Source organism: Temnothorax longispinosus, unplaced genomic scaffold (genome assembly GCF_030848805.1).
Source record: "Temnothorax longispinosus isolate EJ_2023e unplaced genomic scaffold, Tlon_JGU_v1 HiC_scaffold_288, whole genome shotgun sequence".
Taxonomy (NCBI): domain Eukaryota; kingdom Metazoa; phylum Arthropoda; class Insecta; order Hymenoptera; family Formicidae; genus Temnothorax; species Temnothorax longispinosus.
In genome coordinates this window covers 1-13,749 of record NW_027270108.1, presented here as the reverse complement: position 1 = coordinate 13,749, position 13,749 = coordinate 1, and the positions used below count along the sequence as shown (strand labels likewise).

Genomic DNA, 13,749 nt, shown 5'->3' with positions numbered 1-13,749 from the left:
TAACAAGTAACGATCGATACAGATTTTGGACATCTCTGCTCCCTCCTCCTTTCTTAAACCTTATTATTTTTGTTTTCTCTACATTTAGCTTCAGTCTCTTCCTACTTAAGTACCCTTTCAATCTTTCTAACATGCTCCTCATTTGATCCTCGTCCTCTGCAATTAGCACTACATCATCAGCATACGCCAACGTGTACACCCTCTTCCCTCCTAACATTATCCCTCCCCATTTAACCCTGCCCATTTCCTCCTCCATATCCGCTAACAACACATTGAACAATAATGGGCTCAATGGGCACCCCTGTCTTACTCCCCTCCCCGTTCAGAATGCCTCTCCTATTTCATTACCTACCCTTACCCTACTTCTCGTCTCCCTCAAAATCTCCTCCGTCCTTCTCACCAGCCCTTCCCTTATTCCCCTTTCCCTCATTGCTTTTACTAGTATCCCCCTGTCTACTGAGTCAAACGCCGCCTTAAGATCTACAAAACATGCTATCACCTTCCCCCTTTTTTCTCCAACCTTCTATTCACCAGGTAATTTAACACATAGATATTATCAATAATTCCCATTCCTCTTCTGAAACCTGTCTGGTTTTGTGGCACTATTCCCTTCCCCTCTAGCTCCTCTCTTAGCCTCTCCGCCAGAATGGCCGTGTACATCTTATACAACGACGCCATTATTATCACCCCTCTGTACTCCTCCACCCTTTTTCTTTCCCCTTTCTTTACGATTGGTGCGATTAACCCCTTTTTCCAATTCTCCGGCCAACCTCCCCCCTTCCATACCCTGTTGATAAATCTCCATGCCCAATTCTCCAACTCCTTCCCCCCATGTTTCCACGCCTCGCTTGGTATTCTATCCCTTCCCATTGCCTTTCCATTTTTCAGCTTCCTTATTACTCCTCATTTCTTCTAAGCTTATCTCCTCCACTTCTCCTTCCCTTTCCTCCCTCCCTCCATCTATCCCCATCTTCACTCTCCCCTCTACTCCTCCTAACAGCTTCATAAAGTGTTCTTTTTATTCTTCCTCCTCAATCCCTTCCTCTATTCCTCTCCTCTTTCTTCTCTCCCTATTTACTATCTCCCAAATCTCCGATTCTCTCCTTGCTTCACCCGCTTTTCTCTCCCATCTCCGGTTCTCCTCCTCCTTCTTCCTCTTACATAGCTCCTTAATCCCCTTTCTCTTTTCTCTGTAAGCACTGCCCTCTTCCCTTCCCTTCCTCCATTCCCTCAATTTTCTTCTCGCTTCATTCTTCACTTCTCTGCAATCTTTATTCCGCCACCCCACCTTCTCCTTTCTCCTTCCCTTCAACTTCTTTTCCACCCCTGTTATCGCCTCTGCTATTCTTGCTTCCATTTCATCCCATTCCTTATCTAACTCTTCTTCTTTTTTCTCTACTTCCCCTATTTTTTCTACGAACACCTTCCTCGTTCAACACTTCCCTGTTTTTTTTCTTCCACCCTCTCCCTCTGTCCTCTCCCTCGTTCCCCCTTCTTACCACCATTTCCAAGGAGTGGTGGTCTGAGTCTACTCTATCCCCCACCGTCATGCTCTCGATCTTCTCTCTTACTTCTCCATCCCCTATTACATAGTCTATCACCGTCTCTCCTCTTCCTCCCGTAAACGTAAATTTCCCCTCCTCGTCTCCCCTCTCATTTCCATTGAATATCTCCCATCCTCTCTCCTCTAAGCAATTTACCAGCAACCTCCTTTCTTTGTCCATCTTTTTATCTTTCGAACTTCTTCCCCCTCCCGACCGTCCTCCTCTCTCTTCTTCCTCTATACTCCCACCTTCTTGCCCAGGCCTTACATTAAAATCTCCCCCTATTATATCGTAAATCTTCCTTCCTCTTTTCTTTCTATTATGTGTCCCATCTCCTGTAAGCTCTCTTCCATCTCCTCTTTCTTTGCATATACCCCTACAATACTCCATCTCTCGTCACCTATCCTAATCTTTCCCTCTATCTAACCCTCCCTATCAATTTCAATCTCCGTCCCCTTCTCTTTCAACCCTTTTCTTATTCCCATTATCATCCCTTCTATTGCTCTCTCTTTTTTATTCTTCCTTTTCACCTTACTCGTACCCCCTTGGCAACCTTCCCCTTATTCTCTCCCAGCCCTTTTCTCCTATCCAGGTCTCTAACATGACTAATACATCCTCTTTCTTCAACCCTTCCCAAAAGTCCTTATCTGTATTTTCCAAACCAGCTACATTCCAGAATACCACCCTCCAAAACTTACTTCCCCCCTCCTCTTCTCCTCTGCCTCCCGTATTGCCCCTCTTTAATTCCTCCCCTCTCTCCTCTTCCCTTCTTATTCCCCCGTCTCCATTCCCAGTTCTTCCCCTTCTACCATGCCTCCCTCCTCCTCCTTCTCTCCTCCACTCTCCTTTCTAATCCTTCCCCTTTCATCCTTTAGCACCTCCTTTTCCATATCCCAACTCCACCATACATTTTCCAACCTTATTCTGCCTGCTTTAATCCACGCTCTCCTTCCCTCTCTCTCTCTCTTCTCTTCTTGCTATCTCTCTCAGTTTCCAGTTCATCCTTCTTTCCTCCCACGTCAAATCCTCTATGATTCTCTCTTTTCTACCCACCAGGTTCCTCTTTTTTTCCATCACCTCCCATTTTTTATTCTTCGTTCTCTAATTTCAACAACACCATTTCTCTTCCTTTTTCCACCTCCTCCCTTATTCTCTTCACCTCTATTGTCTTCACTTTGGCTTTCATTCCCTCCAATAACTTCTCCGCTTCTTGTCTCCTCCCTCCTTCCTTCACTTCTAAACCCCTTATCACCATATTTCTTCTCTCCTTCTCCTTCCTTTCCAGCCTTCTTTCCAACTCTCTTATTCTCTCCCTCACTTTCTCGTTTCCGTTTCCTATCTCCCCCTTTTTCTTCTCCTTTCTCCCTCCTATTTTCTCTTCCAATCTTTTTAACCTTTCCTCTACTTTCTCCTTCTGCTTTTTCATCTCTTCCCTCTCCTCTCTCCATCTCTTCTCCTGCGCCCTGAACTCTTTTCTCAGTTCCTCTATTTCTTCTATTAACTTACTTCCCTGCTCCCTGAAGCCCTTCCTAAATTCCTCCCTCATGGACCTGAAGTCCTCTCTCATCTCACCAATTATCTCTCTCAATTCTCTCACACCTATCTCTGCTTCTGTTCTTTGAGATCTCGCCATTATCTTGCTTCTCTTAAAAATATCCTCCTTCTCCTCCACGCTCTTATCTAACTCCTCTCTCTTCCTTTTCCATAGCTCTTTTATCGTTACCGTGCTCCCCGTGCTCCCCCTTCTAACTCTATCCTTCTCCTTCACTCTATCTATCACCTTCTTTTTCTCCATCTCGCTTTCCTTCTCTTCGTTCATCTCCTTCTCTGCGTTTCGCTTCGCCCTCTACCTATTCTCTGTTCTATGCTCTGCCTCGGTCTGCCTACTGCTTCCCTATTCACCCGCCGAGTCACCCCTCTACTCACCCTAGCGTTCGCGCCCTACCACGCACCGTCCGCCTACCGAGTCGCCCCTCTACACCGTCTCTCGTTCTCGCCCTACCCAGCGCTACCGTACGCGTCTCTGCTCACCTAACTCGTCGCCCCTCTACCCCAGCTATTATTCGTGCCGTAACCTTTGTCCAAGCCCTGTCCCCTTTTCTCCCTATACTCCCCTCTCACGCTCCTCCACCACTCTCCCCTTACTCCTCCACACTCACTCACCTTTGCTCCTCCCTTCTCGCACACTCTCGCCTTCCACAAACTCCTATGGCACTCCTTTTTTTTTCCACTCGCACACTCTCACACGCTGTCACCTCGATCGTACCGGAAACGGAAGTCCGAAAACAAAACAATTAATCGGAGAAGTAATTGTATCTATCGCTCTTTCACGTCAATGTAGCGCAATACATCATCAATTCGCATTTGATCTTCCATCCAAAACATACAAGATCTTCAACGAAATAAGTATTTCAGTAACAAACTAATTTGTAAATTGAAAATTACAATTCCGCAATTTCCATTATAGCTGCGACGTACGTGATACTAGTTTTAGCAAAATTGAAATTTTACATTCCGTTTGTATCGTCTCAGACACTCCCCTTTAATAATTAAATGAAAATGGCAAGCGAGATTCAGCGATCCCGTACCATGTGTTTATCTCCTTCCTGCGTAGCAATCTCACCTGCTCGGGTGGTCACGTTGCTGCCAGTTGAAATGCAAAACCATTTCACTCTCAATATCTCTGGGCCAGTGTTCTCTAAGAAGTAGATGTACAGAAAATCCGAGCAGGACTGAAAAAGATATCAAAAGTTATCTTCACTGTAAACTCGTAAATTCTCGATACAAAATTATTTGAAAGTTTACAAGAATTTTATGACAGAAAACGCGGATGTCAATGACAACTAATAATTTCACGAGTTCAGGAAACTTTCGCCTGTATATATTATAAACGTTATTTCATCCCAACGAGCATTTTGTATCGAACTTTCGAGCGTGAAGCAAAAACGAAAGCGTCATGCAAGAATTGTGATTTACCTTAAAAAGCGTATCAAAAAAGAATAGTGAACAATGTATCAATGCTATCGCAATTGCAAAAATGTATATAAATCGCTTAACGGTCGCCTACACATGTCTAATTCTTAATGTTTCGCACAGCAAATCTCTTTTGGCAGCACCAGCACGTGCATCAAGAACATTTATAGCATTTTCCGCTACATCAATCGCCTCAACATCATTTATTTCAAAATCAAGAGCGTCATCTCTTTCTAAACAAATATTGTGCAATATGCAACAAGCAAGAACGTTTGCAGGAATTTGATCGACTCGCACCATTGCAAGTACAGTCAACAGACTTCGGAATCTTCCTTTCAACATTCCAAATGCTCTTTCAATGGCAATTCTCGCTGAAGAGTGACAGAAATTATAATTTCGTTGTCGTTCTGTTAAATGACCATTGTCTCGGTATGGTGTCATTAAATTTTCATGCAATTTGTAAGCCAGATCACCGACTAAGTGGCTGTCTTGTGGAAATTTTGCAACATTACCCAAGTAATGTTGCACTTCAGATTGACGGAACACTCGCTGATCATGTACGGATCCAACATTTCCAACAAAACAATGTATAAACTGGTACTTATGATCACAGATAGCCTAAACAAAAAGAAAAACATCAAATACTTTTACTTCGCCAGTGAGTAGTGAAATTACAAAAATCCTTTGCTGCGACCAAATTGGCTAATATTTATTTAACAAGCACAACGCGTTTCAACCGAGATTCCGGTCCTTCTCAAGTGCGTACAATAAATTAACGCTTGCAAAACACTTCATTATACACAATGTGGCAGCAATGAGTCTACGAACTAAAATACAAAAAAAAGTAAAATAATAAATTAACAAACTAAAATGACGTACGAAGAGTAAACTCAGGAATAAAATAGCAACGCTTACATGTTTTGTGTGTCAAAGGCGATAAAAGATATGCGAGTCATATTAACAAACGTGAAATTCGGTGGTGCGTTCACTATAGGTGACGACAAACGACTGACAATGAGTGAGAAACAAAGGCAGAGGTAACCGAAAGCGCTCAAATTAAGTTTATTATTTTGTCATAAATGACAGGAAGGTTATCGGTGTCCTTTTGTAAATTAATAGTGTTATTGTTTTTCTTAATAAACACCATTTCGGCTATCTCTCTTTTTTTAAAATGTTTCTCGCAAAAAGAACATTACAAATAAATAATTACAAAATGTAATTAAAAATATAATGGAAAAATTTAAAATAAAACATGAAACATACTTGAAGTTGAATGGAATGGTGACCTTTCCGATTGACATAAGATTCAGGGTACTTTTTTGGAGCTGGTATGTTTATGTGGGTGCCATCTATAGCGCCAATAACTTTCGGAAAACCACTCGTGTTTTCGAATCCTGCCCACACTTCGTCTACCCTTTCACCTGTAGGCCACTTAATAATAATAGGCGCAAGCTCAATGAGTGCCTTTACAACACGTCTTGTAATATATAGTGAGGTGCTTCTACCAACGTTGAAGCGTTCGCATATTGAACTAAACATAAAGAAATAGACATAAAAACTGAATTAAAGATTTGATCATAGTTACACTGACATTGATATATACAAGGTAAGGCAAAACAGTCGAAAATTATATATTTCAATAATCAAAAATAGTTTACAAAATATTTTGACACTTTTTTGTATAAAATACTAAATTTCGTTAAACTTCACTTTTTCAAAGAAAAATCATTGCACAGCATATGTTCGGCGTATCGCCTTGTATATAGTGTAGTCGTTAGTACAGTCACTTTATGTTCATGTAGTCGTATATAATTCATACTTAGTTGCATAAGTCATTTGTAATTCTCGCGCGAAACGTCGGCGGATCGCGAGCAGTCAAATCATGCGACTCACCTGTCGGTGCTGCCATCGCCTATCCGCCGACGGCATCCACCCCCCCCCCCCCGGAAAGGGAACAACTACTCGCCCGTAGCGACATGTTCCAGGACCGCGGGGACAGAACATTCTTCGTCAAGCCGCCGTGCGGCACACACATATATTTTGGCCAGCCGTCTTACGGCAAACACATATTTTGGGAACCGTCTTACGGCACACATTCGCCGGGCAGAACGAACCACGGAATCGCTTTGCCGCCTCGCTCAACCGGGAGTGCGCACGTCTCCTACTGCTTTCTTTCCTGCCTGCTCTATTGCTTGCTCTCCATCGCTTGCTTGCTTGCACGGGCTTTGCCGTCGCATGCCGAACGAGACGAGACCCACGGAGCGGTTAGAGATCAGAGGACAGGACGAGGCCTGGCGGGATCACGGGGACGACGGCCGACACGGTGAGTTGCTTCTTTTTAATATTTCGCTGCATGCGCTTCTGCTTTCGCGTTAAACATTTGATAGTCGTGAGGGGAAATCAACAACCCCCCTCTGGTCCTTCGAGTAACAATATCGCAAATCTTGCCTCCGGGGCGAAACTATCCCCGTCCAGCATAGCATATCTTCTTAATGTTGTATAACTTTTGTAAGAATAATTTTTTCGTATCACTAAAAATAGCGAAGATATTTAAGGTAGTAATTTTAAGTGCTTTACCCTGCATATATATGTAAAAAAAATTCTGTATACAGCACGATAATAAAAGTAACAGTTTATATTTTTATTATCAAACACACAGATGTCAATAACAACCGGACATTACAAAAAATTATAATAACTTACCGAAAAGAATCTGGGGTAGCCATCCTCCATAAGGCCAACAAGAATTGCGTTCGCGGAGAAATCATAGGGGTTCCATTTGTTATTCTGTGTAGTCTGTGCTCAATACGAGACAGAATGTAATTGCAAGTTTCAGGTAACATCCTAAATTATACACACTGTGACGTGACAAGTTGCGTCTACTTCCCGGACGGGCTCGGCCGAGGGGGATTCGGGGATGCCTCCTCGTTAGAGCGAGGGGAGGGCGCTTGCGTATTATTAATTGGTTTAATTAACCGTTAAGTTTTTAAGGGATCGCCAGTGGTGGCTGGAGTCAACCTGTAACGGCCGGGAGCCGCAACGAGGTAGGGCAGAGGACTAGAGAGGCGGCCACGGGACGTGACCGACGGTCGGGTCGCTCGGACTTCCCCGCAAGTGCCTGAAGGTCGCCGGCCGGAATTCACTCCGTACTCGGTCGTAACAACGGCAGGAGAGCAGTCTAGAACACCCCGGGATACGTCCAAACGAAACGCCAGTCAGACCAGGGTGCCGAGGAGCGGTCCAGGGAAAGGCACAGCTCTGGGGCCGTCACCCCGAGGGGATGCCGGCGGACGGGGCCGAAGCCCGGCCAGCCTGACCCCGAACGCCGGCTCGATCATCGCGGCCCGGACAGCCGGTTGATTCAAAAAGCCCGCACCGAGTCGGAGGTAGTTGGAGCGGCGCCGCCGGAAGGGGAGGCGCGCGAGAAGCTAAGGCGCCGATGAGAGCGCCCTAGAGTTGGAGTGGCGCCCCCGGAAGGAGCGGCGCACGGCCGGGCAGCCTAGGCGCCGGAAGCGCTAGGATCGGCAATCCGGTCGAGCGACACGCTACAGCGCAGGCGCGGGGAACCGGCGCGATCCCGGCGGATCATCGTTTCGTCACTGTCGTGCCGGCGGGGAACCAGAGAGCATCGCCTGAATCACGAGCTGCCCGGACCGACGAGGAAACTTCGACGCATTGTAAGGTCACCACTCTGGCGTCCCCGCGTTAAGAAAAGAGGGTTCGCTCGATAGTCCAGTCAAATTAGACAAAAAAAAGGCTTTTGCTCGGAAGTGAAGCGGTATTTATGAAACCTTTTTAGGGTTGTTGGGGGGATGTAGAAGAGCTTATTTCTGAGTTGTCGGGTTAATCGGACCGATGGGTTTTTAAGGGGGGGAGGGGGAATGAAAAATTTCTTTTTCATGTCTTTTATTTCACAATAAATGTATCATTTCATGATATTAAATAGAATTTAAACGCAAAAAACCGCAACAAAATACATTTTTTGTCGAGCGCACTCGACTCGACACGCACCGTCGCGTGGCCGATCGTCGCCGCGGCGGCGCGCCGCCGCGGCGACGATCGGCCACGCGTTAAAAGCGCGACTTCCAGAGGCTTCCCTGAGCTCAATTTTTAACGAATCTGAACGACTGACCTCTCGTTTTGTAGGTCTCTTCAAGCCCTACAACTTTGTCAGTGGCGGCACATTTCTATCTATTAATGGAAACGAGATAAACGCAAAAAACCGCGACAAAATACATTTTTTCCCACTTTCACCGGCTAGAACTCGACAAATATTAATTTTAAGTTAGGGTCTTCACGAAATGAATTGTAGGGCTTTAAAAGAGCTACAAAATGAGAGGTTAATCAATCATGTACGGTCAAAATTCGGCGAGTTATTGCGAAAAAACAAAATTTTTCATTCCCCCTCCCCCCCTTAAAAACCCATCGGTCCGATTAACCCGACAACTCAGAAATAAGCTCTTCTACATCCCCCCAACAACCCTAAAAAGGTTTTATAAATACCGCTTCACTTCCGAGCTCAAATGTCTAATTTGACTGGAATACGAGGCACTGGCCCCAGGCACGTATCGGTTACCTAAGCGCCGCAGGAATTACCTGTAAACCGCGGTATGAGCGCGTGCGTTACCTTGCGCTCGCTTTGGAGATAGATTCGTGTGGAAATCGTGCCAGGGCCCCGCCGAGAGTGAGCTCTACTGTGCGTAGAGACCAATCGTGCCCTCTCCTATAGCACCGTGACACGGCCGACAGTCGCGTGGCGTTACAATGTGTAAGTCGGATTAATCGTATCGAATTGTGTCGCGTTTCATTGTGTTAATATTAGTAATCGTGTTGCGTTTCATTGTGTTAAAGTTCGTAATCGTGTCGCATTTTGTCGTGTTCTCGAGAGTAATCGTGCCGCGTTTCCTCGCGTGAATCGGGATAACCGTGGCGTGCCTTGCGTGGCGATAATGGTAGCGAGTTGCGAAGGAAACGGCGAGCCGCAAGTGGTCATGTAGTTTGAAGGGCGCTCGCCCTCGTAGTTGAGTAACGTATCCGGGCCCTCGAGGACGGCGAATATTGTGCTTGGCGGGACGAAAAGATTGTCGGAATCGGCGCGGGGCCGCGGAATCTCCGGACTTGCGAAAAAATTCGGGATTCGCGTGGCAAACCGCGGGATCGTCCGCGATACGGGTCCTTATTCAGAGTTTGGGGGCAATCGCCGGCCAGCGTGGTCGACACGGCGAGATCGCCCATAATTTTTGCGTCGTGCGGAATCAAGGTGGCCCGGGTGCGCGTCGAAGACGCACACGAATGTGCGGCGATTCGGTTCGTCGGCCTCGTGGCGTAAGTTCGTTGTGTGTTCGAAGTAAGGTACCGCGTTACCTTAATTATTTCTCGTGTTAATCTTTCGTGTGTTCGTCTGCGTTATCTGTTGCGTTGATCTGATCTTGCATGCGTTCATCTACAGTATTAAATATTCGACATTCTCGCGTGCACCTATTCTAGTATTCTGGTGTGACTCTATCCGACATTTTTGCGTCCGGCTATTGCGTTAATTATGCGACATTCGTGCGTCAGCATATCCATTTTTGCGGTAATTTACACAACATCTTCGCGTTAATTCGTTGCCGCGGCGTCGATCCGCCGCCAATAATGTCTCTTTTATATCTAACACCCTGTATAAATATATAATATACATATTTTTTATTTATTTTTTTAGAAATTTTATATATTAGTAATTCATACCTGAAATGGGCTTTAAATTCTTTTTTTGTCAATTTTGGTATTAACTCTTCTACATAATTTTCTATTCTTGTTACAGTTCTTCTTGGGTTTCTTCCAATTAATTGTAATTCTTCATCATCGCTTTCAGACGATGAAAACTCTAATTCTTGCACTATAAGCGATACTGCTGTTACAACAATCTTTTTGCGATCTTGTTGCATTTTATTCTTTATAGACTTGAGACTGACAATGAGTATTACACACCGACAAGGAAACCAGTACCTAAAAAAAATAAAACGAAAACACGAAAATATAATTTATTTTTCGTATACAAAATATCTATTAGTACCATTCTTTGCCATTAACTGAAACTATATTATTATAATTTTTATAGTTATAAATGTAGTCAGCACATTTCATTTCTTATTTGTTACCGTTCTTTTATTACTGTGTAACGATGCACCCCCACACATGCATCATTCCCGGCGAAGAACTGCCGGATGCCGCCCGACGATCTCCATCGGGCGAGGAAAGGGCGCGGTGCGCCCACCTTATTTTTAAACGACTTAACTCCGGTCGTGTGCGCGGCACTCCGCCGCACCGACATCTTCCCGGGTCTCCGACAGAAACCGAGGGGAGCCGAGCGCCTCCGAGCGCGAGCACGCTTATCGCCGCGCCGATTCCGCTCCGCTCCGCCGGCGGCGCGGCTCACGCGGGAACCGGCCTCCCCTCCCTAGCGTACCACCCGGGCGAGTATAAAAATACCGGCGCCGCGACAGGTAGACACACTTCGATCCGAGTCTAGCTACCTATGCTCCGCTACCCTCGGAGACGAGTACCTTTCCGCTTCCTAGGCCAGCTTGCGAAACGGGGTACAGCGTTCTGTGCCTCGTTCAAGAGTTCTTGAGCGCTGACCGCCTTCCTACCCGGAACACCTCGTCTGCCCCGGTAACCAGGGGTCGAGCGTGCTCGGCCTCTCGACAAGGGTTCTTGCCGCCGGAACAGTCGGACCTCCTCGTCAACCGATCGACCAGCCCAGCCCCTGGCCGTTCGTTTTCCTTCCCAACGCGCCGCGTAATTAACACCGGTTCGTATCGCGAGAAAGAAACCGCGCCGGATAACATACACGCGCCCGCGCCGCGAATCTCGCGCCGCGGGCCGACCAGCCATTGGCCGGCTTAAAGGCCCGTTCGCACGCGTACCGCATCGCGCCGGTACGGACCACCTGATTCGCGTCCGCCGCATACACCGAATGCGTTGTAATCATCGCGACCGTCTTACAGAATATAATCCGCCCGCGTCCGCCGCATAAACCGAATGCGTTCCCGTAATTTGTAATTATCGCGACCGTCTTATAGAGTATAATCCGCCCGCGTCCGCCGCATAAACCGAATGCGTTCCCGTAATTTGTAATTATCGCGACCGTCTTATAGAGTATAATCCGCCCGCGTCCGCCGCATGAACCGAATGCGTGCCCGTAATTTGTAATTATCGCGACCGTCTTACAGAATATCATCCGCCCGCGTCCGCCGCATAAACCGAATGCGTCTCCGTACTTTGTAATTACCGCGACCGTCGTCTAGATTATAAACCGCCCGCGCTGGCCGCATGGTCCGCATGCATCTCCGTTGTAACTATCACGACAGTCTATTGTAATTGAACCACCGTAATAAACCACGTTCCGTATCAAAACTGCCTTCTATCTCTGGGCCTACCATCGAACTCCTGGTCCGGCGAGCTAGTCCGCGTTCGATATAAACAACCAAAAGGCAGGCCGTTACAACTGTCTTTTCTTATCTTAATGTTATATATTGATTTATCTTCTTTATTCTTATATAATAAAGAAATAAATATAAAAATAGTAGCAATGATGAAATAATGCAAATTAATTTTTGTTCATGTGGAAAATGAAATAATAAATATATTTTTATATATATTTTAATGATTAAGCAATATGTCTATTATTATAAAATTCTTTAATCGGAATCGAGCGGAATCGAGCCAGTGGAGAAAATGGACAGTCCTTTTTTCTTCGAAATTTGCGTGGCGACTCTCAGAAACTTGTTATTTTATTCTTTTGACGCACTTAACATCGTGGCGTTCGCATGATGTGGTTTGGGCGCAACGTCTTGCGACGCATGATTTATTGTTGCGTAATTATGTATAATCTCACTTGAGAAGGACCCAATCGGGGTCGAAACTGTTGTGCCCCTTTTTTGGAAGGAGGGACACCGGGGATCTTTTATTCCACGGAGGAGGCGGGAAGGATTATAACACACGACATGTTCAATAAACGATACTTTACTTAAATCCGTTTTACAGTTATTGCGTACAAGAATGCCCGTTACCGATCTGCTCCCTGACTCCGATTGCCCTCACGTCTCTTGTTGTCGCTTCCTTTTCAATCCTCGTCCTGTCCTTCAATATCGCTGAGTTGCTCGATCGTATCTGGGCCGATCGCGCAACTCATCTTTTGCTGATTCGGCGTTGCGTAATTCTCTCGGGCTTTCGCGGTCGCGTTCCCTATTGTTATTCTCGGTCTTCCTTAATATTATTATTTTATACTATAATATGATTATTTTATTATTACATTTTGATTGGGGCCGCAACAAAACGTTGTAAGACGAATAAATAGAAATTGGCCAGTTGGGTCGCTTAATCTCGATTATTAAAATTCTTTAAATGATAATTATGTTTTGCATGTAATATGTTTAAACGTTACATATATTTCTTATTGAAATACATTTCTTTGCTTTTTTGCACAGCGACTCCAGAAGCAAGTCCCGTTTTCGAATAAATGGCAAATCCACTTGTAACATACAGACGTATGTACTTACAAATTGCTTTTCCACCTGAAAATGAGCCGGAGAAATCTTCGCCCCGGAGAAATCGTTAACACGATAATCCGAGTAGAGAACTGCGTACTATATTATGGGTATTCAAATAAGTTAGTTTAACGGTTTGACAGGTTATGTCGGGTTAAAATCGGGTAAAAAGTTAATTTAAACTTTTAACCCAAAGATTAATGTGATAGGTTAATGAGTCACTTATGTATTTTGCCTAACCTTAAAGAGTAGCGCGCCCAAAGTTAAATAATTAATTTTTTAACTTTTTACTCGAATTTAACCTGACATAACCTGTCAAACCGTTAAACTTCTTATTTGAATACGAATACGTTCAGGGAGACGCTATCAAAACTACCAACGCAAACACTTGGGTGCGTTCGGGGAGCTCGCTACCACGCTACCAACGCTAACGCTATGGCCGTTCATAGAACTCACTATCACCAGAGAGAAACCGGCCATCCGGCTTCGGGGGACGTCTGTCCTAATCTGCCCTCTGAGAAAGTGGACGTCAACTACGGCAGTAGTAAGTGGATAGGTATGGGGCGTCAAAACAAACCCCCTCCACCGACCCCTCCGGCGCCAGGGGCGTGGCCAGACTGTCTGCCCACGTGACTTCGAAGCTCTCTGATTGACTGCCGTGTGGGGGGTGGGGGTGAAATGGAGCGATTTGATTGGATACC

At 45.5% G+C, this 13,749-nt stretch overlaps 1 protein-coding gene across 2 annotated transcripts; it reads right to left on the bottom strand.

The window, feature by feature from the left end:
- Positions 1–4,375: 4,375 nt before the first annotated feature.
- On the bottom strand, positions 4,376–13,434 carry LOC139824181 (uncharacterized). 2 transcript variants are annotated; one of them, XM_071796671.1, is made up of 6 exons: positions 13,361–13,434; positions 13,061–13,147; positions 10,245–10,505; positions 7,221–7,361; positions 5,781–6,048; positions 4,376–5,135 (listed from the first exon to the last, which is right to left on the bottom strand). In XM_071796671.1, the coding sequence occupies exons 3-6, from the start codon at positions 10,442–10,444 to the stop codon at positions 4,608–4,610; spliced, it is 1,137 nt and encodes a 378-aa protein (XP_071652772.1). In that variant the 5' UTR covers positions 10,445–10,505; positions 13,061–13,147; positions 13,361–13,434; the 3' UTR covers positions 4,376–4,607. The 2 variants fall into 2 exon arrangements, with proteins under 2 accessions (XP_071652772.1, XP_071652773.1); XM_071796672.1 differs by having other exon boundaries at positions 13,351–13,377.
- Positions 13,435–13,749: the final 315 nt, after the last annotated feature.

Bases quoted from the DNA above. Each gene is read 5' to 3' on its own strand.
- LOC139824181 (XM_071796671.1), bottom strand. From the start codon at position 10,444: ATGCAACAAGATCGCAAAAAGATTGTTGTAACAGCAGTATCGCTTATA. The intron at 7,362-10,244 runs GTATGAATTACT...TGTATAATTTAG, and splicing joins GAATTTAAAGCCCATTTCAG to GATGTTACCTGAAACTTGCA. The intron at 5,136-5,780 runs GTATGTTTCATG...CTTTTTGTTTAG, and splicing joins ACCATTCCATTCAACTTCAA to GCTATCTGTGATCATAAGTA.